General features: G+C 41.3%; 1 protein-coding gene across 17 annotated transcripts in view; it reads left to right on the forward strand.

Moving 5' to 3' along the window:
- adgrb3 (adhesion G protein-coupled receptor B3) overlaps window positions 1-26,273 on the forward strand; it is a 136,475-nt gene extending 110,202 nt beyond the window's left edge. For 8 of the 17 annotated variants that reach the window (XM_078176352.1, XM_033612968.2, XM_033612969.2 and 5 more), the window contains 15 exons: window positions 3,136-3,262; window positions 4,312-4,415; window positions 4,563-4,665; window positions 14,282-14,432; window positions 16,286-16,355; window positions 16,754-16,820; window positions 18,060-18,163; window positions 18,494-18,592; window positions 18,946-19,117; window positions 19,567-19,662; window positions 20,509-20,548; window positions 22,045-22,724; window positions 22,868-22,903; window positions 23,791-23,895; window positions 25,177-26,273. In XM_078176352.1, coding sequence (XP_078032478.1) covers window positions 3,136-3,262; window positions 4,312-4,415; window positions 4,563-4,665; window positions 14,282-14,432; window positions 16,286-16,355; window positions 16,754-16,820; window positions 18,060-18,163; window positions 18,494-18,592; window positions 18,946-19,117; window positions 19,567-19,662; window positions 20,509-20,548; window positions 22,045-22,724; window positions 22,868-22,903; window positions 23,791-23,895; window positions 25,177-25,422 — 2,200 coding nt within the window. In that variant the 3' untranslated portion in view covers window positions 25,423-26,273. The remainder of the gene's footprint in view (window positions 1-3,135; window positions 3,263-4,311; window positions 4,416-4,562; window positions 4,666-14,281; window positions 14,433-16,285; window positions 16,356-16,753; window positions 16,821-18,059; window positions 18,164-18,493; window positions 18,593-18,945; window positions 19,118-19,566; window positions 19,663-20,508; window positions 20,549-22,044; window positions 22,725-22,867; window positions 22,904-23,790; window positions 23,896-25,176) is intronic. The other 9 variants (XM_033612971.2, XM_078176356.1, XM_033612970.2 and 6 more) reach the window with 6 other exon arrangements.
- The last annotated feature ends 281 nt before the right edge of the window (window positions 26,274-26,554 follow it).

Below are 26,554 nucleotides of genomic sequence, written 5' to 3' on the forward strand. Positions count from 1 at the left end.
TCTCGTTGTTTGACTCTTAAGTGCACTGCTTGGACGTGTGGATAAGTTATGGGTTTAGTAATAAGATTTCTATGGCTGGAGGAACACGATCTGTCAAAGTTCAGCAAGGAAGACAAACCTAATTGGAGTTTTGAGCAAGTGTCTGTCTCTCTGTTACAGCATGACGCGAGGGTTTCAATACTGAATGTGTCTAAAAAACTTTGTCGACTCTTTATGTCACTCTGCTGTCACGTCTCTTGCATCTTGACACCTAAATATTTTTTTAAAAATTGGAGCACGATCAGAATCTGTCACAGATTTCAGTCCTGGAAGTTTTAATAAAAAAGTCGTCAATACATCACCGCATGGATAGAAAGTGGTCAACCAAGGGTGTGTGATGAATGTCCCGTCATCAGACTCACTGTGGTTACCATCAGTGTTGACACTTTCTCTAGGGGACATTTTATATTCTGAGGCCACCGGCCCCCGATAAGGTCAGACAACACATCAAACGTGGCGTACATAAATCCCCAGTCAGGGATGTTCTCCTGTCAGCTTCTCTCGGTGGCACAAAAGAGTAGCAAACATCTAGCGAGTCAAAAGTTAGGAACAGATCATGTCGAGGATTGAGTCCTCACCGGGGGAATTGCTGATTCATCCCAAAGTTATTGAGATGTAGAGGCATCACACATGCTATCAGTCTTATCACAAGAGGGTGTGCATTGGCATTGTGCTTTGCCTTTGAGGATGTGTCCACTGTTTTTTTCCCCAAGCTGCATGAAAATGTTAATTTAATTTTGCACTATTTTATGCTGCTGGGGCAGGTGCAGGTATAAATGAAGTCCAACAAGTCCTTTAGCCCTCAGAAGTGCTTTTGGCTGCTATCAGCAACTTTTTTGTTAACTGGAGGTCATTGATGTACACTTAAAGGGGCAGTTCACCAAAAAATGAAAAAGACATATTTTCACTATATAGTTCAATAGATATTGGTCATAGAGATGTCTGCTTTCTCGCAAATATAATAGACCTAAATGGCACTTGACTTGTGTTTGCTTAAAGCACCAACATCCAGTTAGTCAAGATAATCCAGACCTTGTAAGCAGTTTAATGTCACAGTTGTCTACTTTTTATTCACCCTGCTTACTGCCAAAACATCATTTTCTGTCTATACATCAAGCACTTATTTGGAATCAAGGTTAAAGACATCTTGAGATTCACAGCGCTATTGAATATTTCTAATGTTACTATGCCAGACCAGTCATTAGAAGAGGTTCTCAAAGTCACTGTTTTATTCATATTATCCAGCGCAGCTCAATAGAGTTGCACTTATGTAGGGTTGTTCAAGGGCCCCGCCACAGACTTTTATTTATCATCATGAAATGTCAGCGTTTGAACCCTCCTTTTTGAAGCCATCGAAGAAATCCTTGAATATTTAAATCAGCTGAACGGCACATCCACTATAGACCTTTTTAAGTTGTGATTCAGGGCCCCCAGCTGCAGTGAGATACTTCTCCCACAGCCCGCAGACAGTATGACCCCTTTTTATCACCTTTGCGACAAGGCAGTTTTATTTGCATAGATAATTCATACCTGTCTTGCTACTGAAGTTCTTTTGAAATTTTAAAATGATTAAGTGTGCTGAGCGAAAGCTGCTGAGTGGTTTTCTGTTTGCAGTAGTCTGGGGGTAAACATGCATCACTTGTTTGCACAACCTAGTTAAGGAGAAGAGTTGAGGGTGGAGGGGGTGGATTGAAGGTTTTTCTTGTTTAACTGTTGCATTGCTCTGTACAGACAGCTTGGAATACTGGTTTTAAATTTGCAAAAAGGGCTCTACAGTCCCTTCCAGGAATAATAAATATTGCAGCCATATTGATCAAATGACAAAGCAGGATTGCCTCACACAGCAGAGGCCACTTGGCTCACAAATCAGCAGCTAGTGTGCTCTGTATTGTTCTAAATCAGCGCTGTGACTCCTCACATCTCATGTGAATCTTGTGTCATGGAAGTGAGGCAGGATGCTGGAGACTGAGGGGACAGCAGGGTGTTGTTGCAGGACAACAGGTGCTTGTTTGTGACTCGAATTTTAATTTGAGGTAAATGTGTTGCGGCAAAAAACTGATCATGTGTGTGTGTGACATTTTTGGTGTGGATGAAGTTTTCACGCGGGATGTTTGATCAATGAGGGTGTTTTTTTTTTGTTTTTGTTTTTTTTTTGCTGGAAGATTGGAAATGAGTGGGGGCGAATGACAAATGGAAGAGAAGCGCTCCTTTCATTTCACCTACTAGCGGTGTGAAGTGGGGACTGGCTGCAACCATTCGCGCTGCTTCCGCGGGGTGGTATTAGTTCTGCAGTGGGTTTTTTGTTTTTTCCAAAGCGCTTCGCACCGAGCAGCGACCACTTTCGTGTAAAAAACAAAATGATTTTCAGGAAAAATCCCCAACCATCATGTATTCCCGTCATATCATTAAACCTGCAGCCGAATAAACAGATCCTGCGACAGCGTGCGTTTCTTTTTGCATTGTATCAACCTCCCCCTCTCACGCCAGCAGAGAGGAACAGAGTATCAATCTGATGCTGTCCACCGTTTCCAGGGTGAAAATCCCCCTAAGGAAGCATTCAAAAGCTGCTAATTAAAACAGTTCAGGGGGGGAAAATCAGCCGAAAAGGAAAAAAGACAGCATAACAGGGGCATTGAGGAGGAATACAGTCGTTTGGGAAACATCTAGAGGAATAGAGAATCACGCAGACAGACATGCAGGTAAATATAACCGCTCTTATCTGTACCCTTTATGAGGGAATGATGCTGTTTTCATATCACTTCTTGCTATTTATCTGCGTATGGCGAATCAATCAGCACCGGTCTGCTTGGACAGCTCCGTGCGTCCTCCCCCTCCTCCGTGTCTCTGCCTCTCTATCTGCTCCAGCTGAAATGCTGCTCGTATAGCCACACAAGAGCCGTGTCGATGTGTCTGTTCGCCTCTTTTTTTTTTCTTTTCTTTTTTTTTTTTTATAATGTAACAGTCCATACGCGCTCTATAGCTCTCGATGGAAATAAATAATTAAATAAGGAAAGCCGAAGCGATGTCGATAAGTCCTGTGAAGTCGTGCCACCGCTGGAATTAAACCTCCTAATTGCCTCTGCCTTCTTCTTGCAGGAACGATTCTTGGGGAGCCTGGTCCACAAAAGGATGTAAAACGGTGCTCACAGATGCATCCCATACAAAATGCTTATGTGATCGTGTATCTACCTTCGCCATTTTGGCTCAGCAACCAAGAGAAATAGTAAGTAGGCTATTGATTTGTTATTCAGTGTGGGTTTTATAGGCCAATGTAAAGGAGAAACGCTGCCTGTGTGTGTGTGTGTATGTGTGTGTGTATGTGTGTGTGCTGGTGCGAAGGGAAATTGAATCTTTGGTGTGCTAATCCTGTTAAATAGTAATTCAGCGGTAAGGGGAGATTGTGTGTGGGGGGGGGTATTTGTAGTTTGCACATAGATTTAGGTAACTCTGTGTGCGCGCGTGCACGCGGGAGGGTGTGTGCATGCATGCTGATGCTTGTGTGTGTCTGATTCTTATCGGTCAAACGCATATTTGGTCTGGGGGAGAGATGAAAGTTGTCAGATTTTACATTTTTTTCTGTTGTCTTTTTTACACTGACATCAAAAAACAGACAAATTCTGTGGGGTTTAAATTATGTAGTGAGCTCATGTGCTGAAATTAGACTGCTGTAAAGGAAACAGAAGCCTGTGGTATCTTGAGAAGATAGAGTAATTAACATTGAGAACATAGAGTGCTTGCACTGTGGCCTCTGCATTAGTAGACACAGTAGGAATTGAGATATCACAAAGACATATATCACCTCCTGTAATAGGCCTGAAGCATTCAACAGCAGAAGGGCAATCATTAATCCTGCCATAAAAGTGCAGTTCTGTGATAATGCTTCACTCATGGCTAGAAACATATACAGTATAAGGTAGCTCCAAATTGCAGGCCTGTGATTGGCCAGCTAACATCATTTCAAATGTGCCTGGACAGACCAAATCAAACAATATTTGGATGCACTCGAGCCTGCAGCTTTCACCGTCTCTGCTCCATTGTTTTGTAACGTAACGTCCAGCAGAGATAGGTGGAAAGACTTGCAACCAAACAGCCTTCAAGCCCACGCATGCTACTTCAAACCTCACAGTATATTAAGGAACCCACTGTGGACTATTCAAATTGGTGGTGGTTTGTTTTGATTCCCTCTCTGGGCAACAATAAAGATTTACTGTCCTGCGTGAACCACATCCAACCTCCCACTGACTGGTCCGTCTTGCTCTGTCTCCTCCACAGACCATGGAGTACTCAGGGGTCCCATCTGTGACATTGATAGTTGGCTGTGGTCTGTCTTGCCTCTCCTTGATCACGTTGGCAGTGATCTATGCTGTGCTATGGAGGTAATCGCAACACTTTAGGACCATAAGCTGCAACCACATGATGATGTATAATTTTAGCTGATACGTTTGCACACTTAAGGCATTGTATTTGTGAAATCATGTGATAACAGTGGAGACCTCACTGCTTTTATTAATCTTTTCTTTCAGATATATTCGCTCTGAACGATCCATCATCCTGCTCAACTTCTGCTTATCTATAATCTGCTCCAACATATTGATCCTTGTTGGACAAACGCAGACACATAATGCGGTAAGTGTCACTGTTTAGTGTTTATGGGGGTTAAGTGGTTGTTGGTTGGTCTGAATTGAAGTCAGAAGAATGGTACAGTGGAAAGATCCAAGTGGCAGTTCACTGTGGCCTTGTCCAGGTTGAGGAGAGCTCTTGGGTACATTTTGTTGAGACCTTTACGATTATGATTTTAAAAATATAAACACAATAGAAACTCCATCACATTCACCTGTTCCCAGTCATTGTAATCAACCTTAATCTACACAATAATGCCTATGTGTACCAGATGTTGGCTTTGTCATTGAGAGAACAAAAACAGGAATGTAACAGTTACATTAAGGCCTCTCTCGCGCAGACGAGCTTCTCATATTTCACCCAAATGGAAAGTTAAGTGTTTCTAATGCCTCTATAAGATGTAGATCCACTTTGTGTTGGCTCAGGACCATCGGTGTTACATTGTCCTCCGGTAAACTTGAGACAACCCCGATCTGTTGGCGCAGAGACAGCGATGATCTTTAATTGCAATTAAACGTGCGAGGCCATGAGGGAAACTAAAAGAATGAACAAAAGAGGACAATCAGATCACTTTGAGATGAAATTACAGATACTAGTTTTATTGCTGGGGTGTAAATGTGAACAAGTCCGACAGTTAAGGAGGTTCAACAATGCAGGAGCAGCGAGGCAGACATTGATGCACACCAGGAGACATGGTACACAGGTCAATCAAAGACTAATAGAATTATTGCCGCCCCTGCCATGAGTGAGTCGATCTGCAATGATTAGTTGATTAATGGATTAACTGAGGGACAGAAAAGTCATTGGCAACTATTTTGATAATCAAATAATCGTTGTAGTCGCAAAGACGCCAAACATCTGCTGATTTGATGCTTTTCTTTGTCATGCATGACAAAAAACTGAATAGCTTTGGATTTTTGGACGTCTGGTTGGACAAAATATACCATTTGAAGAGGTCACCTTGGGCAATGGGAAATTTCTGCCACATTTTTTTGACCTCACGATCAATCGATTAACCGAGAAAACTATGGGCAGTTCATTTGATAATGAAAATAATCATTAGGGCTCAGCTTAAAAGTTGGGCTGGAGGCTAAAAGCATCTCTTGGACTCGGATTGGCTGTACAGTGTGCATTACTGAAATGACTCATATGAAGCCTTTTTTGTTCAGATGTCAAAGAGCTGAACTTCACATCGAGTCAGCAGGATCCAAAAGGACAACTGCTGTAGTTAAAGAAGGACTTCTTCCAATAAATATGTATCACTTCCTCTCCCCGTTTTCATAACTGGCCAGTACACAAGTGGCTAATGTAAAAGATTGTTTGGCAAACAGTAGTTAGGATTTACAAGCTGCCCACACAGATGCCCTTCTCAGTCATTTGGCAGCACTACAGAATGACACATTGTGCATTTTATTGTGTAACAATATTCTCAGTATACCTTTACCTTTTGCACAAACACACAGTTTTTTTTTTAACTCTCATTATTTTTCAGTGTTTCTCCTCATTAATCCATTCTGTTTAGTTTTTCGGCTCATTAACAAGCCGGTGTTTTAGTATTTGGACATTCTTACAAAGCAGAGGTCATAGATTTTAGCAGAACAGGTAAAACAGAGCCAAACATCTTTAAAAATGCGAGCAAATAAAGTATGTCTGCGAGGGTATTCCATCATTAGAGATGCATTCGCTGATGGTTACACTGTGGTCATAGGTATGGCATAATTCTGGAGCAGATGGGCCTACCAGCAGTTGGGGCTCATATTGGATCCTACTCATAAATCAAAATGCTTCCTCAAATTAATTTCCCCATGTTCAATGAAAAGTGAATGAATGGATGAAGCAAAAGAAAAATTGTCTGAACGTCTGGTTGCTAGTGACACTGAAGAATAAATGTGGACAAAATGTCCGCATTTAACCACAATCTGAACCGGCTGATACTATACAGACCGTTTTAATCTCATACAAAACAGCATCCACATGCAATAAGTTCTGTTTCTTCGCTGGCCCTTACATATCTGGCACACAGTACTACCCAAGACTATGAATGCACAAAGCTTTAGGGCATTTTTAAAGCTGAGCTGATTTGAAGTCTTGTCAGATTTAATCAGAGCTCCAGTCATCTCCTGTCTTGATTATGAGGACCACCACTTAACATGGAATACTCACTCGGCATGCTGCTAATAGGATATCTGTCTCTGAGATCTGCAGAGAGATTAGGTGGTTTTCAGAAAATCCACTGACATACTGAAGATGTCATTCCGGTGTCTCTCAGAATGATTCGACAAACTACCTTGACTGACTCACATTGTGCCTAATTAAAGCAGCACTGACTTGTTTATTTGTAACAGGCCGATATTGTCATTTAGACTCAACATTAAAGCTGCACAAATGAACATTTTTAGTTTAAAAATAGATCAATAATTCTATGTAATGTGAACGTGTCGCTTTAAGTGATGAACCCACAGCAAATTATCACCCATCTTAACACTTCCCCTAAGCTCTATCAAGCGTTTTAGCATCTTTCAGCTCATTGTTTTTAATTTTATGGCCACAACTTTACTGTTTTAGTTCACTCTCATGGCTCTAATCAACCTTGTTTCTGGCAGCAAGCAGATGTTTTTGGTAAATGCTCTAAAATGCCTGCTACCCACCCAAGAACACATGGCTGACTAAGTTAGCAACTTTCTAGTGAACATTGTGGATCATTTAGTGGCTAAAATATTTCCCTCAGGAAGGTGTTGAGACCAAATACAGAGCTAAAAGGAGAGTGAATATAACATCAGGTGGCCGGATACATGACTCCAAATAAATGGTTATTGGCTGTGCATCATTTGGGTGTGCAATTAGGCAACTGTTGGCCAACAAAGTCAACTTTTTAGTATGTTAGTGGCCAAAAATCAGTAATGCAGGTTTATTATTAACTTCTGCAGTTTTAAGTGCTTAAAATATAACATCAAATGTTGCCTCTGTATATTTACTGTACACATGAGCGATGAAGTAGTTTTTTTTAGTTTTATTTTCTATCTGGTCTTCATGAACAAGAAAATACAAAACTCAAAAATCTAATTTAATTTTTTGTATTTTCTAAAGTGGATTTACAAAAAGCTGAAAGAGTTCTAGATTATATAAATTCAAACACAAAAAGTGAAAAATAGAATTAATTTAAAGGTTATCTGCATGAAATTCAGAGCATATAAACAATTTAAAGTCTGGATTGCCTGCACATGGCTCTCAACATGACATGAAGATGGCTGAGCTGGTGGCTAGCAGCTAACAGAGCTAACAGTCTGAACTGTGCTAACAATGGCAACAGTGATGACAGAGCTAATGGTGTTAACCAGGGGAGAACTACACAGTGGGCGCTATGCTTCCACAACAATGCCATTCTGCCACTGTGGGTCGTGATGGCATTACTAGCAGTAACGATAAGCTAGCCAGTGGGACACACACAAAGGGACTCACATGCACTAACATGCACGTACAGCCAGACTGGCCACCACAACAACCAACAGAGAAGCTCAGACAACAACACACACACACACATACACACACACAGGAAGTGTGACTTTATTCTCTGCTCAGAACTTCACCATATCTTTTCATAACAAACATTGTTTTGCTGTTATATTCATACTCTGAATGTCACATACTGCTCCTTTAAATTATAGATTCTCAGACAGCCAAACCACAATGCTGCATATTCATATTCAGCCTCAAGAACCCAGTTTCTTGGATTTAATTGGACACCTCGAAACCAAACTACCTCTTCCGAAGCCCATCTTCAATGGCAGTAAAGACCATTGTTGGTTCAGTCAAGTTTAGAAAGCGCCGTTTGTCTTGTCGGTCTCAGCAATGCTGCGGATAAAACTTCCAGGGCAATAAATTTATTACTATTGTCCCTTTGTTCTGTCTCGAACGTGTCTCTCCTGTTGTGATAATATTTGAGAAATATCTCAAATGTTTGATCAGACATACTGTAGAACCCGATGTTTGAGTGGTAGGCCAGCAAGAGGAGAAAACATAGCCCCTGTGTGGGTTTAATTGCCATGCTGCCTGACACTGCCTCACTTGTTTTTCCTCCATTTCTTGTAAGAAGTGTATATAATTGGCTCCACTGTTTGTGGATTCAGACTTGCTCATCGTCTAATAGAAATCATCTCTTTGGTGTGGAGGTGTCCTCTGGGAGCGGGGAGTCAGTGAGTCACCTTTGCCTGTCTGTGCTTTTCCTTTGTCCTCTATCGTTGTTCATCTTGGTTTATAGAAAGAAGACAAAGAGAAGCACACACTGTTGGTTTTGTCAGGGAAGGTGAAATAAGGGAGTCTTGGAGTTGGGGAGGATGTTCCTGCAAAATGTGCATCCTATAATGAGTGAAAAAGTATTACACTTCAAGTGGGTGGATGTCAAGGTATCCAGGGTCCACTGTGTGTCAACAAAACATCACCAGGAAACAGTTAGCTTTTATAAAAAACAATTTTAGCTCTCAGCATGTCATAAAGTCACATCTGGTCAGAGGTATTGTGAGCTGATACAGTTCTTTAAACAGATTTGTACACCTTATCTGCTGTTATATGATTTTTGGGCACCTAAACCTCCTGATGCGTCACGAGATTAAGAATCAAAACCCTTTGTTTAAACACTGCATGTCATGTTTCAGCACAGATGGCTAATCAAAGCTGGTATCAGTCAAAAATGAATATCCTTAGAATTAAGAAGAGCTTGGACATTCACATCTTATAAGAAATATATTCTATTATTCCCATGATATAGGTAAATTCAGCCCATATTTTCTTAAGTTAAAACATTATACTGACTACTATGAGGTTTGAAGATCCCTCCAATGAAAATCAAGTTTTTAATCTTGTTAACATGACCATATGGTGTTTCTTATATGCTACATATTATAAGACATATAATGAGCGAAATACCACAGCTAAGCATTTCACCTCAAACTGCAGTGTATCATTAGGTACGTTTCCATCCACCTTTTTAAAAAAAAAAAAAAAAAAAGAACACATTTTTATGCTTGGGGGATGGTGAAAAAGTTAGTGTATCAATAAAAGGTAAATGCAATGGAAACCTATCATCATTTCAAAAGCCATTCCAAGCTCTCTTCACCTCCTCTGAATGACTTTTAGGGTGCCTTCACACCTGCCCTGTTTGGTTCGGTTCATTCGAGCTCAAGTCCGTTTGCCCCTAATTGTGGTTTGTTTGAGAAGGTGTGAACACAGCAATCACACTCAGGTGCGCACCAAAGCAACCAGATTGAGACCTTCTTGAAGAGGTGGTCTCAGTCCGGTTACAAACAAACTCTGGTGCGGTTCATTTGTGGTGAGAATGTGTTTCGACCTCGATCCGAACCAACTGCAGTCACCTTACACATTGTTTGGGTTAAACATGAGCATGTTACAGTCCTGGAGGATTATTAATGTGCACCTCCTCCTGTACTGCCTTAATATGCACATTCAGCGCATCCAGTGCATCAAAACATTGTTTTCTAGTTGGAGCCACGCCTCGTTTTCAAACTGTATGGTTTGACTAAAATGAACAATGACAGCAATAAAGTCCACGATGAGCAGCGCTAAAATCAACCTGCGTAGTTGTCCCTCCATTGTGACATTAGAAAGTGTCACATTTATCTTGCAAGTGTACTCTCATTTTGTTTACTTCCTGGATTTTTCCCGCATGGAAATTCTGACCAATCAAGAGCAGCTTTCTTGCGCAAGGCATTTGATCTGGTCCGCTTGTAAATGCTGCTGTGAGAACACGAACCAACTCTAGGCAGTTACGCAACTTTGTAAAAAAAAAAAAATGAGTCCCTGATTCAGGCCAAAGAAAGCAAACTCTAGGTCTGAAAGTACCCTTAAAATGCTTATCAACTGCTGATGTTTGACTAGCACTTTTTTAATTATGTCACCTCATTGCGCCCTCCTCTGCAGTGACATCTGACTGGAGAATTAGTCCAGCCTACTGCATATCGCAATGAAGCATCTCAATATTCTCACAAAACTACTGGATTTAAAAGCCTATATAATTGCATTTTTTTGCCAATTTAATGAAGAATCAGTAAAAAAAAAATTGCACTACATTTGGATGGAAAGAACACGGATTCAGACAACCAGGGTTTCATACGTCACATATCTAAAGAACCAATCCCATCAACTATCAGAGGAAAAGCTATGTATGTATGTAGCTATGTATAGGTATTTCACAAAGCTATGTTTCACTTTAATTTGCTGAGCTGGCAATGGAGAACATTTATCAAACATTAGCAACACATTATTAGCCATTTAATAATTCTGTTTTTTTTTACCATGTTTCTACACTGCCCCTCTAGCACTGCATGGGAGTGGTTGATGGGCGTGGCCAACTTGCATATTTATAGACACATGCATACCAAATGAAGCGAAGGTTTAGAGTTCCATCTAAGGTGTTTGAAGGCATGAAGAGAATTTTCACGGATGAAACATCAACAGATCTTGAACAGAGATTAGTTTGTAGGCCTTAAATCAACACTATACATGTGCACACATGATGTCAAATATAAAACAGATATGCTCAAGGGCATATATGTGCTGTGTATTACACATACAGTAACTGAAGTACTATGCACATTTCAGCGATAGTATATTTTTAGTACACAAAGCCTGACCTCCATATAGTGAGGGTCAGGAAGGAGGGAATTAATTTATCCCTGTCTTCCTGTCAAAAGTTAAATGATTGGTGAAAAAAATAAAAAAATCACCACACAGCTCATTCCTACTCGCTTGGCAGCAGCCTCCTATCAGCAGGAATCCTCTGGTGAGGTTGGAGAGAATAACTGTATGCATTGTTTCGAGCCTTAAGAGCGTTACATATTGAAACAAAGTAGGCAGAAGCAGAAGTGTCATAAATATGAGCTCACTCTAGGCTGGTGCGAGGTACGTCAATAGAGCAGGAAGCAGAAGTAGCCATTTTCTGACTCTAGTGGCAAAGTCAATATATTTTGTTCTGTGTTTCTCTGCGGTTCAACAACACTTTGCCACCACCACTTTGTTGTTTGGACTTTTTAATGTCCTCCACCAAAGCACCTACTGTATAAAGCACTGGGGCACTTGTTGCTTGATTCAAAAGGAGAGTGCTTCAATCAAAATAACAACCAGCCTCCTCCTCCCACACGGATTCAGAGCGGTTGGGAAGATAAAAGTAATGCTGTAAGGTCTGGTTCAGATTCTTCTGCAACATTTTAAACGTAGATCTTCACAGCAGATAGAGAGCAATTAATGTGCTTCTCCTCAGTAAGCTAATTTAAATCTCTTTCGGTGTTAATTGCTGTAATAGTTTTAAAAGTTAACTGGACTGAAAGTTTACTGTATTCTTATACAGCCAATTAATGAATGTGCAAATGGAGTAAATAACCAAAAAATAAATTGTGATTGGCAAATAAAAATGCCTGGAGCTCTGAGGAAAATAAATTTAATCACCATGTCAACATTAGTTTAATCCAATTATTAAAGAGGGTGTTCTCAGCCTCACTATAGCAACAGCAAAATCTGAAATCCGTCTTAATGTTTTGCTTCGATAATATGTCACTGCTCCATCTTTGTTCATTCCAGTGGCCTGTCATTGCATTATGAAGCAAAGTGTGCAACAGTTCATGGCAATTAGGCTTTTTAGTTTTCAATATATAGAGCGCCCAGGCTCGGCCCAGGCCTTTTAGTCCCAGTTAAGTCAGACCACTGTAAGAAATTCTTTAAATTCCCTGTCCTGACCTTAAAATGCCGTCATTGAACGGGCTCAGAGTGTACCTCATCAGCCCCTACCCTTACTTTCATGTCTATCAGCTCTGCAATGTTTTAATGTGGTCCCTTCCTCAGTTCCTCTGTTTCCATGGATACTGACACAGTGTGCTCAACATCTCCAGGCATTTGCCTTTCTAAAGGGCAGTATGAACTCCAGGTTTCAACCTTGCTTTTGTATGACTGCCTATGTCAAACCCCTTCTATCATAAAGTCCTCATCATGTACCTTTCTCGCTTTTTCAAATGCGCAGTTTTTATTTTATTTATTTTTTACGCAGACTAATGAGGCTGGATAGGCACCCGGCTGAACCGTGAAACATAACGGTTGCGTATGACCTGTTTCCAGGAAACAAGGCAGGCTCTATTTTCAGCACCTTGGACAGCAACAGCAAAAGCTAGAATTAGCTTTGGATGTACAGGCTGTATAGCTGCTGTATGTGACGGACCCACATGGTTTCTGCTTCACTTAAAAATCATGGGCAGAAGCTTTTTTTTTACTTTCATGTATGATCTTCACCACTGACTTGTCTTGTTTATCTGATAACAATCACATACAGCACAGCAGGATGCTAACATACAGGTCAGTGAATTCATTAATCGACATGGAAGGGCAGCAACATTCCAGAGGTAGGAATATGTAGCTATAAACCAGCACAGTAGATGCTATTTTGTGTTCAAAGCTTATTAAACAAAGATTTATAGCACACAATGCACATGTGATTTTGCACAAAAGCAGCTGTAGACACTTGTAATTACCACATGGGCAGGTGGCAAAGTGTCATGGGAGCGTCATGTGCTCTGGTTTGATGTGTTGCTTTGATATTTTTGTCTCTGATACTTTACCTTTGTATCAAAGAGATCGGAAATGTGGCATTATGACTGACATAGTGCACCTGAATGCATCCTATATGAACTTCAGTAAATGTCTAGGTTTACATACTTGAGGTGGACAGATTTCTCCACTTCTGGTATGTGAGGTAATGCAGGATTACTGTCTCGTGTGAACCCCATGAACACTACAGGGGATGGATGGATTTAGCATGGTTTTCTCAGTGGGGATGTAAAGTGTATGGTGGATCTCACAGTATGGTGTGGACGCCCTGGGACGAGATGATACACTTCAATCTTTCCCTCTTTGTGCAGCGTCACTCAGATTACCGCCGCCTCACACTGCAAACAATCTGAACCGGGAAGAAAAAAAAAAAGAAGCTTAATCTCGTCTCACTCACAAATGTCAGCGTGCAATGACAAGATTCTTAAGGATACTTCTTTATTTCTAATCCTCTTCTAAACATTCGCATTCGGAGATGCCTCTCGTCGGAACAAAGATGGACAGGCTAATGAAGCTGAAATGTGTCGCTACACTGTCAGCTCCTGAATGCAATCTGCTGCCTCCGACGCGTGCGTTCTGTATCATTTAAGCAGTGTTGTGTTTTGTTCCCCTCCTCTCTGTGTAAAACAGTTGACCTTGGCTCACATGCCTCCAGGTGGGATCCCCAGCATACTAATGAGGGTTAGTGCAGAGGAATGCTACGCCATGGCTTTCTGTGTCAGCTAGCCCGGCTCTGATCTTTACTACAATTGCCACCTCTGTTGCTGCAGTTTAAACCAATGCTTTGTTTCATTCAGTGCACAGGATGGTACTTCAGCGGATGGTCTAGACAGGCAAAATGCTGTCGGTGCTGCAAGAACAGTTCAAGGAAATAAAGGAATATCAATACAATCGATTTATCCCTGTGGAATCTCATGCATTTGTTTGTATCTATGCAGTGCTATTGTGTTACAGCAACATTCTGTATCTATATATGTCAATGAACATATCTTTTTTTTTGTCCCTGTACCAATAGGTCGTCTGCATCATGACGACAGCCTTTCTGCACTTCTTCTTCCTGGCATCCTTCTGCTGGGTCCTCACAGAGGCCTGGCAGTCCTACATGGCAGTGACGGGAAAGGTTCGGACCAGGCTCATCCGCAAGCGCTTTCTGTGTCTGGGCTGGGGTAAGTAAGCAGCATGTTTCCCTAAACCTCTTCATTATCTCCCATCATCCCTCGCAGCTGCCATTTTCTCTCAAGGTCTCTGGCCAAGGTGTCTTTCCAAGTATGTCTCGTCCCGTCCGCCGTTCTCATCCTCTCCGTGGGGCGGCCAGATCTCCATCCTATCAGGCTCTTTGTTGTGATGCTTTTGTGCTCCAGTCAAGCTCTCTGAGGGCCAAGTAAATGGACCGAGTGGGGGGAGACAGACTGGTGCGGCTCTCCCGTAGCAGGTTGCGATGACCTTATGTCTGATAAGGAGGGTGTGAGCTGAGCATTTACGCTGCAGCGGAATATATTTTATCTCTCAGAAAAGAGTTCAGGACAATGAAAGATTTGCAAAGGTGAAGCATATTGAATTTATATGCTCTGCTGCATGATTATACGTACTCTTAAATCCTTTTTCAAAGTCTAACATTCAGTCGTGTGCAACACTAATAGTAGTGGTATCATTACTGAAACACAGGTAGGAACTAATATAATGTATTTATTATCCATAGTGAGACATATTTTAATCAGTCTGTGTCTCGGATAATTAAGTTTCCTCCCACGCTGTGCTCCATGCACTTGAATATCACATCACAAAAATAAATAAATACTGTACATATCTGTCGATAAACGCAGGCAGTCAGAAATATCTGTATCAAAATTTCAAGATTTCAGTTTTTTTCTCCATTTGATAAATGTCAGTTTGAATCCTCGTCCAAAGGGTTCTTTCTTACATACTGCTAGAAATCTCTCCCTTTAAAAAAAAAAAAAATCAATTTGATTATGAAAGAGCCCACACTCATTCTTCTTGTTACCTAGCAACAAACAAGGCTCTCTTAGTCATTGCAGTGCCACTGCTTGCTGCAAAAAAAAAAATGGACAAAGGCTGTTCTACAATCACATGGATTTCTCCAGAAAGGCCAATTTGATGATAAATAACACAATCAATATCTCCTTGTATGACAGTAAAAACGCATTAAATAATATGAGAGCTGTTTTTGCATATATATATGTATATATATATATATATAAGATGACTCAGAAAATGAAACAACTGTAATCCTCTACAGATTACCACCTGTATTCAAACAGAGGGCATTTTCAGAACTGATTTCCACAAGCAATGCGCAGCACACGGTACCTGTTGTCTCTTAATTCAGCCCGTTTGAAGTGCAGCGTCTCCACGAGCATGCCGTTGCCCGCGCCGGTGATTCATGACATGCTTGTGTACACTCGGCACTCTTTACCTCTTCAGCACTGCAGAGAGGCACTGGATGGCCACAGGGTCTTCGCCTCATGCCTCCAGGAAACTGATTACATCAATAGCACCTGCCCGCGCTGCTCTGAGAGGAAAAAAGCGTTAATATTCTGAGCACACAGTAGTGAGGAGCGAATCCATTACACCGATCCATAATGAGGAGCCATACAGCAAAAAAAGGAGAAAGAATCCCTTCGTATAAAAAAGGTGTGGAGAGCAGTGAAATTTCTTACAGTACAGTGGTGAAATCTCACCACGTGGTTTTCTGGACTCTGATGCATTGCTGCCATTTTGTCAAAGCACAGCACAGTCTGTTCTCTTCTGCTGCTTAGTGGAACACTGTACAGCATGTTGATTGAAATATCAAAATGCATATAACAGATCATGTACTCCCTACTCTCTCTAGATGATTGTTTAGTCTCATACTGTATCTTCTAATTGAATGAATCTAGCTGCACTTTGTTTAATGACTGCAAGGCACAGAGGCTGACTTTTCCTGCACTGAAGTGGGCTCATGCTCTCATGTCTGACAAGAACTGCTCGAATAACTATTGATTGTTTTTCTCTTTTTAAGGATTACCAGCTTTAGTGGTTGCTGTTTCAATGGGATTCACCAAAACAAAGGGCTATGGGACATCCTTATAGTAAGTTTTCCTTTGATTTAACTGTATTCATTATTCAGTCCGCACACTGTAGGTTCATGGTAACACTTAAGAGTAATGATCAAGTGCGTCTGCAGTGGCTTACTTATCCTAAATAGTGCCATAAACAAAGTCCCCTGAACCCAATCAAATTTCAAAATAGCGCAGCAAGACCCCAATTTTGTGTGAGTTGTATCCCTGCTGGATACCAAGCGCATAAACACTGCTTAAAATCTCTTTAGCATTTTATTACCCTGTGAAACTTTGGAAGTAGAGTTACAGCATATGGCACTCCTCCCCTGACAATTGAGGGAAATACAATTGTATGCTGGTGTGCACCATTAACTTGGATGTTAATGTCTTGGTGGGAGTTAACTGTTTTTTCCTGCTTTCCCCTGCAGCTGTTGGCTGTCTTTGGAGGGTGGGCTTCTGTATGCCTTTGTTGGACCAGCAGCTGCTGTTGTTCTGGTATGTTTCACTCATCAGATGTCCAGGTTGAACTTTAATAGAGACAAAAATACAGAGTTTAAAGCAATCCTTCTTAATACATGAAACTGTGTAGCTTGTGAATAATTCTCATGATAATATAACACAATCTCAGCGGTGGTACAGTATCATTGTGGTGTGTTTGCAGTGTGTTAAAACTCGACACAAAATACCCAACAGGAGGAACACACTCTGCTTTCAAAGTGAAAGTAATGAGCGTCCCATCAGGCAATGTGCTCAAGCAATTCCCTTTCATTTGCCATAATGGTGCTCCATGTAGCTGTGAGGTTATAAAGTATTAATGCATTAGATTTGTTCAAAATGTAATATACATGGGTGTTTCAATCATCTTGTATTTACATTGTTGTACGGAGGAAATTATACAAAGAATGTGATTATGCAAATCACTAAGACTGTGTCACAGGAACGGGGGACATCGACGACTGAGTGATATTTGTCATTGTTAACCACCTTTCTGTGGTGGGATTTGAAATAAAGTGATTTCAGATACAAAAAAACATTTAAAAGCGACTAAACGTCTTAGTTTGAGCTTCAGATGCAGAGAGACTTAAAGTCCTGCTGTGCTGTCGTTTTCGTTTGTGATGAACCTCTGAGGAACACAAGCTAATCTCTGTAAAAAAAAAAAAAATGGCAGGAACAACCCTCTGCAGCGAGAAGGAACACTATACTGCTGTTATCACTGTATTGATACTGTAACATCGTAATAAGATGTCTCGCAGACACAGAGCGAATAAAAACTTCCCCAAATGTATTTGTATAAATACTTAATGAGCTCTTTATCTCAGCTGGAGGGATTCGAAATAGCCGAATATTTTAAAGAATTCCAAGCTGCCCAGCCGCTGTAAATCTCCAGTTTTTTTATTAGCCTAGGTGCTGCTAATAATAGGAGAAGGTGCCTTTGAGAAGACGAGTGTTTCCTGTCAGACAGAGCTTTTCTTAAGGCTGTTGTGCCGGGCTGTGTATCCAGAGCATGCCTCATCCATTGGCTGAAATGTCACAGAGATGAGCAAACAATAGAAGCTAGAGGTCAAAGCTCAGTGGAGAAAAAAACGCCCCGAGGGATAATGGCATTAAATTATCGGCTACCTATGTAGAATGTCAAGCTGGGGAGTTAAATGGTATATTTAACATTGGATTTTGAAATAAAATCATGTTGCAGGTGATTTACTGAGCATGTTCCTGTTCCCTTCCTGTCGACAGGTCAACATGGTGATCGGTATCTTGGTGTTTAATAAACTAGTGTCCAGAGATGGCATACTGGACAAGAAGCTGAAGCACCGTGCAGGGTATGACAGCACATCCTTGTTAGTACCTCATTTTTCTTCTCAACATTTTTCCTTCATGCAAAAATACAAATATGCTTAGATTATTTTTTCTTCTTTACACATATGGAGATTTAGACCTCCTTTTCTTCCCGTTTGAAAGGAAATTAGAGGCAAACATAAAGAGGTCAGATCTCTCTCGGGAGCGAAATGGCTTCGCATGTCTTTGGCAGAATCAGTCCAAGATGAAAATCATTAAATACGCCCACACATTGGCTGCCTCTGCTGTTGCTAATATGGCGGGGGAGATTTTAAAGTCGTGGTAGTGGCTGTTAGCGTTGTTTGTCATGCTGTTGTCTCTATGTCCCACAGACAGATGAGTGAGCCGCATACAGGATTAACTCTCAAGTGTGCCAAATGTGGTGTTGTATCAACAACTGCTTTATCAGCAACTACAGCTAGCAATGCAATGTAAGTGCCTGTCAGTGTCTGTGAATCAATAAGACGATGCTACAGGGAGTCTCTGCATGTACAGCGTGTCCACCTCTACGATTTAGACCTTGCAGTCCACTGCAGCGTAAACTGATGTTTCAGTTACATACACAATGCACCAGAGCTAGACAGGAATGTCTTTCACTGTAAACATGCGATGTTACATGCTTATTTGACAGTGAACTTACATAACTGCTAGCATGCACGTTGAAAACCCTGGAGTGAAAAGGCCCTGATGGAGACGCCGCGTTTCACTCCAGACCTTATCATGCCATCTGCACCAATTTGCTTGTTTTTATTTCCTCGACACAATCCTTCCTCCCTTCTCTCAGGGCGTCCCTGTGGAGTTCCTGTGTCGTCCTACCTCTGCTGGCTTTGACCTGGATGTCTGCGGTGCTCGCCATGACAGACAAGCGCTCCATCCTCTTTCAGATCCTGTTTGCCGTCTTTGACTCGCTGCAGGGTTTTGTCATTGTGATGGTGCACTGTATCCTACGGAGAGAGGTAGAGGATGATTTGAAGTCATCTTTCTTTCACCAATTTTGTTGTTATGCAGGGAGACGACATATAGGTCCAGTGTGTAGGATTTAGTGGCATCTATTGGTGACTCTGTAGAAGAAATCTATGGTATTCATTCTAAGGTAACGAAAACATAAGGACTCTTATTTTCAGGTAAACATAGTTATGAATATTCTATATTATTTCTGCCAGTAGATGCTCCTAAATCCTTCACACTGGACCTTTAACTTGCTCCAGATGTTAACCACATTAACAAAACAACCCTAAAAAATAACCTTTGCTGGTTTTTTAGCATTATTTTTTGAATCACAAGTAAAATACACTATATTTTTACACTTGACAGAGGACAGTACTTAATAACAAAGGCAATAAACCTGTCAGTGTGATATGCAGTGTTGCAGACATGATGAAAAATGTATTCCTCCTGTCTTTAGGTCCAAGATGCTTTCAGATGTCGCCTCAGAAACTGCCAGGACCCAATCAGCGGTGATGCAACAGGAACCTTCCCTAATGGGCATGCTCAGATAATGGTAGGCACAGTTACCCCCTGTTATCTGCAACCATTAGATCCTCTATAATTTAAGAAGACCCAATGTTCCCTGGTTATTTATAATACACATGCAAACCCCCCTCCTTGTTCTCCATTGACCTTAATTTAACTTGTGCTCTCTCTCTCCTTTAATTCATTATTATTCAGTTTAATATGGCCTCTTGAACATGAGGTATTGTTTCCCATAGGTTTATAATTTTCCACACAACGCTTTTGCAAAGCTGCAATTACATGCAGGGTAGACACTTGGCCCTCTGATAAATGGCATTAGTTCCCTTTGGTTTTCTTAGGCCCTAAGCCCAATCCTTTATTTCCATTTGATTGAACTTGCTGTCCATGTTTGCCATGCATCCCTCTCATTTTCTCTCACAGGGTAATAGAGGACTGTTCCCAGACTGACCTTTGAAATGGGACACCAGTCCTCTTCATCTAGCGTGACGACGCCACTGGCACATCATGGCAATGATCTGCCATTAGTATTCTAATGCCCCTCAGAGTGAAATAGTTTTCATGATAGCAGAATGGTGTCAAGGCCCCCCCGGTTCAATACAGTCATTAGCAGCAGGCACAAAATACTTCCCAGCTGCTGCAGTTGCATTTTTGTACCATAGATGTGTTATTGATATATTGTTAGGATGAAGCAGAGAAACCTGACTGCATTGCATTTTCCCCAAAGCATTGGGAAATAATAAAAAATGCTATTGATCCTAATCTTGCAGCGAGCTTTTGCACAATAGGATGCCTCTGTTGTTTTTTTTTTTGCATACACTTCAAAATGCTTCATTTTTAGCAACACTGACCATTTGACTGTCCTCTGCCCACACAGACGGACTTTGAGAAAGACGTGGACATCGCCTGCCGATCAGGTAAAGAACAGATGGTCTCCTTATTAACAAGACTCTCCTTGCCTTGCATGTAAAAAAGAAAAAACCCCAAAAGAGGTTAGACAGTAAAAAATAGCTGAGGTTACATAACAACCAACAATCCCCACAGGAGTTTTTTTCACAGTTACCAAAACACTGACTTTAATCTGAGAACAAAACAGCATAAAGAGAGCTGCTGGATATTCACTTTGGCTTTACTGCAATAAATGTGAAGAACAGCAGCTCTTTCCATCTTCTGGCAGTCGCACTTCGTAATTATGTTTTTCATTAACATGTCATAGAATAGGCGCGTAGGTGCTAGGTGTCTCATTTGGGGAGGATTTTCTTCCTCGACTCAAACTAGTGGGAGGGGAGTATTTCTACTGGATTCCTGCGTCTCCTGTACTTCTGCACCACTGTAGTTACTGGGAGACAAGTGTATGATTTAATAAGATAAAAAATGTTCCTGAGAGATCGTGCAAGTTACCTTTCATGTTACTAGCAGTGGCAACTAGCACGAGCCCGGAGCCTCGTCTGTCTTTAATCCCTTCCAAACCAATGAAGAACACATCCTAAATGGATCTGCAGGGAATAACCGAGCTGACCACTACTCGCAGCTCTAACAGCTTGTTAAGAGACGTAAAGGGCCTGTCTGGCTCTTCTGACCCACATTACTTCACGCCGTGCAGTCTTGTAAAGCTAAAGTGAAAATACCCGATACAAAAAAAGCAGAGCAGACAGGTGTCATTTATAAATCATGACCAGATTCAGACCAAAGCAGAACTGTGGTCGGAGAGGAGTGCACTTTACAGATTATTCTCCAGGGCTCGCCGAGTTTTAGTTGCTTGTTTACAAACAGAGATTATTGTCAGCAGCAGAAGTAATAATCTGCAGTGTCACCCTACAGAATATAAAAGTAAACTGAGCACCAGACTGTTTTCCTCTCATCCACACCGAGCATTAAGTCAGACTCAAATAAAAAGGCGAGTGTGAGATCTTATTTGTTGTCCTTGTAATCTCCTTGCAGGCCTTTTGTGAACAGACAGCATAATTCCTACTGATTCATGAGGCAAAGATTAAAACACTCAGTGGGGAGGACAGGGTGTTCTTATAACCGCGAGGCACGATAGCTGCTTTTTCTTATATAACATTTGGTGCATTACAAGGTCATTACCAATCACTAAATTAGGATTAGGATGCTTCATGGTGTGTGGCAGGGAGAATTTCAGCAAGTAACCACTCGACTTTATTTACTGTTACATCCTCTAGAGATACCTGCTGCTGAGTCTCTTTGCATTCAGGTGTAATGTTACACTCAGAGCATATTCACACACATTTACAGTTTTCCCTCTGCAACACAAAATCCTTAGAGAGTTGCTTCATATTGATTTGAATTCCCTTGTTCTTGTGGCCATATGCTGGATAATCTCAAACAAACTGTGACACTACTTTCATTGCTGAGAATTCCCAACTAATCCTTGTATCACTCTGCCCTGCAGCACTCCACAAAGACATGGGCTCTTGTCGCGCCGCCACCATAACAGGCACCCTCTCCCGCATTTCCCTCAATGATGAGGAGGATGAGAAGGCCCCTGAGGGCCTCAACTACTCCACGTTGCCTGGCAACATCATCTCCAAAGTGATTATCCAGCAGCCTTCAGCTCTGCACATGCCGATGGGAGTGGGCGATCTGAAAGAGCAGTGCATGGCTGACAGCAACGCTGACATGCGCCGCACTGTTTACCTGTGCACCGACGACGCCATGCGCCAGAGCGACCATGACATGGTCGGCCATGACATGGAGGGCCACGCGGTGCAGGGCCAGATGATGGAGACGGACTACATAGTCATGCCTCGTGCCTCTGCGGCAGCGGTGTCAGGGTCGGGCAACGTGCCCACCCTCCTGAAAGACGACACCAAGATGAACATCACTATGGATACGCTGCCACACGAGAGGCTGATGCATTACAAGATGAGTCCTGACTTCAATATCAGCCCGTCAGGCATGGACCACATGAATGTGAACCTGGAGCAGCAGTATCCTAGCGCTCCCGAGCAGATGCAAAACCTGCCCTTTGAACCTCGCACGGCTGTTAAGAACTTCCTCGCTGAGATGGAGGAATCTGCAGGGCTTTCTAGGAGTGAGACAGGGTCTACAATATCTATGAGCTCTTTAGAGGTACATATGCTCGTGTGGATAAAGTTCACAGGATTCAGAGCTGCAACACACACCTTAACATACACCATACACCTTAATTAATGTTTATATCTTCTTAAACTGATAACTGAATAATTTAATGCTTTCATTTTTTATTTCCACAGAGACGAAAGTCACGATATTCTGATCTGGACTTTGAGGTACGTAAGAACATTTTTTATTTCCTTATACATGCATCTAGCTTTTTTTATGCAGAGAAGCCTTTTTTTGCAGTTGTGTTTGTCATTTGATTTACTAGTACATGTTGTGCCTCTTAAGCTTATTGGAGTTACACAGCCTTGACTCAACATGATTTATTGACGTGCTGTGTAGTTAAGGTAAAAGCAAAGGCTCTCAACTGACAAACAGGGCGACAGTTCTCATCTACATTTTGTCCTCCTCCATCTCCTACATCCATTAGCTATACGTTGATTTTCAAAAATGTATGCTTTTAAAGTCATTTGCACATTTCACATCTGATTTTACCACTGGTTTCAACAATGATTATATTGGCTTGCAAACACATATTCAAACCCCCTTTGGCAGGTTGCAGCATTTCCTTTGCATTGTTAAAGCAGGCTTTGCTGCATATATATTGCACGCACTTTCAAAGTAAAGGAAACATGAGGCTCCTGGCAGCGATTTTGGCGTGGGGTGCATTTTGTTTTCGCTTCGATGCACACCAACCCTTAAAATGGAAGATTTGTGCCAGGGTTTGATTATAAGGATTTCCCTTACGCCAACAAAACTCTAAATGAGGCAATTTGTCACTGAAGAATTATGTTTAATCCAGATACTCCTGACATTGCAAATTAAAATAGTTCAGGCTTTCAGTGTCCTATCACCCTAACTTTAATTATCTCGGTGTTTCCTTTATTTTGGCAGTCACTTTTATATATATGCAGAGACAAGTAGATTTGTTTCAAACCTGGCCTATAAGTAAACTACCATGACACTAACAAATTGATCAGAGTTGGAGGGGGTGGAGAGGAAGATGCATTTCCATTATTGGCTGTCAATACCAAAGAAAAAACCCTTGCCATTGCAGAAAGTCATGCACACCAGGAAAAGACACATGGAGCTGTTCCAGGAACTGAATCAGAAATTTCAAACCCTGGACCGATTTCGAGACATACCAAATATGGGCAGCATGGTGAGTAACAGGAAACCAGGGGGGTGGCGGTCAGCCAATTAAAGAGAGCAACATCAAAATACCCTATTTAAAATATCCGGTGCAGGACACATAATGTGTGATTGTGCAAATGAGCAGTTACAATATGTAGCAAGAGTATTCATGTGGAAGCGAAACCTTCCTACACATAGTGGGCCTGCCAGCAGCTGGCGGGGGGCGAGTGAGGGGGCTGCCCCTTAAAAAGCACTGAAGCATTTTCTCCACGAGGCCAGTCTCAGGGAAGAAAGACCTTTGGTAATCTTGTTGCAATAGAGTGCATCCATTCCAATGCAAGGCCATGAATGCACCTTTATTTACATGCACATTTATCTACTTAGCAACCCCATCATTTTTCCATTAATGCATGGCAGATTATTTAACCTATCAACATCTATACAAATACTACCTGAAGTTCGCTGTTCTCTTATTGCAACTGTGTGGGGGGAAACTTTTTCTTCTTTGTCACTTTGGATATAGAAGTCAGACGAATTGTTCCTGACCTTGCTGCAAATCAAAAGTCCCACCATCTGTCTCCACACCTGGCTGGAGCTGTAGACAATGGGGGTGTCAGGCTTTATCCGTCTCTCTCAGACAAGCAGCAATGTTTTCTGTATTGAATGCAACAAATAGAAATTGGGCTGGTGACCAAACACAGCCAGACTATTAGACAATGTCAGCTACGCAGCAGCCTTTTTGGCTGCATGTAATCCTGTTTTTTTTTCCACTCACATTTCAATCACCCCTACAGCACAATGTAATTTGAGGCCCGTTGCTTAGTTACCAGTGCAAGTTCTTTTGTATAGAAAACGATAACTACAGTACATTCTCACTCCCCCCCCCCCCCCCCCCCCCCCCCCTTCTCTTTTTCCTTTTTTTTTCCCCAAATGAATCTACTGCAGAGCTGGCTGCAGACATTAGTATCCATTTTATATCCCCTGACTGGGAGTAGCTTCTCTCCCTTATTTGCAATAGTGTCTTTGGGACTGTCAATGAGAGCACATTCAGACGAATGGCTCACACATGAAGCCCATACAGCGCACCAGTTTCTGAGCTTGGGGAAAACACAATTCCGTTACAACTCCACGATAAGCATGGTCACATTTAATACACTGTCATTATCTTTTGTTATTTGATGCTTTCCACAGCATTAACTCATTATTTTCAATTAGCAATGGGTAGGAATTCATACAATGCCCTTTTGAATGAAATGACTTGACTGGAAACGTGCTTTTTTTTTTTGTTTTGTTTTGGTGAAAATAACAGTCTAGCCGCAGAGGATGTCAAACCACTAATATCACACCCCACTGGCCATGTTCACAGGATAAGGCAATGCCAAACAAGAACCCATGGGAGAGCTACAATCCAGCCTGTGAGTACCAGAATTACGCCACTATGAATGTACTAGAATCTGACACCAAGGACTCACTGGAGATGACGCCTGCGGAGTGGGAAAAGTGTGTCAACTTACCCTTGGACGTCCAGGAGGGAGACTTCCAAACGGAGGTCTAGAGGGTGACGGAGGAGAAAATGCAAACTAGAAAAAAGGAGGAGAAAGAGATGTATTTTGCACTGAATAAAGCAACAGACTTTTCTAACAGCCTTGGCATACATATCTGGATAATACGAGTGTGGCAGGGACATTATGTGCCAATACAATATAAGGACTGAGGAGAGAGAAAAAAGAAAAAAAAGGGAAAAAAACATCAGTGTTACTTTTTGTATTCTCACTAGTGTACTTAGTGTGGGGCAGCCTGGTGTACAATATTTACCATCATGTGTTTCAAATTATCTGTTGAGGAATTGGCTAAAAAAGGTAATCTCTCTAGATGAAACCTCACAAAGCAAATGACATGCCATGTCGTCCCAGCTTCGTTGGGTCTAGTTTTGATTTCATAAAACTGGACCCGGGAGCACAATGTATATATTTATGCAGGTTTTTAAAAAGTTTATAACAGTCTGTTTGGCCATTACTACACTTTTTACTTTATAATATAAAACATGGGAGGCAAAGAGGATTTTTTCTGTCATATTAAAATGAATGTTTGTCAAGCTACATTCTTCATTGCTTTAAATGCAATAAAGATAATACTCACTTTTATATAAATAATATATTTCACAACTTTAATACTGCAGAAACTGCTTGAAGGATCCCAGCAAGCTCTCTCATCTGCAGCTCTGTATAAAATATTTAAAAACAAAATGTTGTATGGTGTAAATAAACTTTTGTCTACATATGTTTTACTTGTGCCAATTTATTTTAATGAGAACAAATGCCAACCTGATCAAAAGTTATAGCGAAAAATGTTAACATTTGAAAAGGAATGTAAATAAAAGAGGAAATATGTTCGTACTGCTTCAGAGGTTGTGTCAAGTTTATGTGGTTTGTTGGTTGTGGAATGGATTTCTCACTCTGATGTTTGAATGTATAAAATCACATGATGGGCATGTGACTGGATATGACAATACAGCTGTGCCTGTGCCTGACTTACTCTAAAATAATGTCCAAAATATTGATTTACTTACACGTATTGATTCTGAATATATTGAAAATACCTTCAATACTCATTTCCTGCAGTAGCAATGGTACTACTTTTTGCTCTTTCCGACAGCGAGGCACTGCTGCAGTGCCCCCATCGCCTCG

This window comes from Epinephelus lanceolatus, chromosome 17 (assembly GCF_041903045.1).
Source record: "Epinephelus lanceolatus isolate andai-2023 chromosome 17, ASM4190304v1, whole genome shotgun sequence".
Lineage (NCBI taxonomy): Eukaryota > Metazoa > Chordata > Actinopteri > Perciformes > Serranidae > Epinephelus > Epinephelus lanceolatus.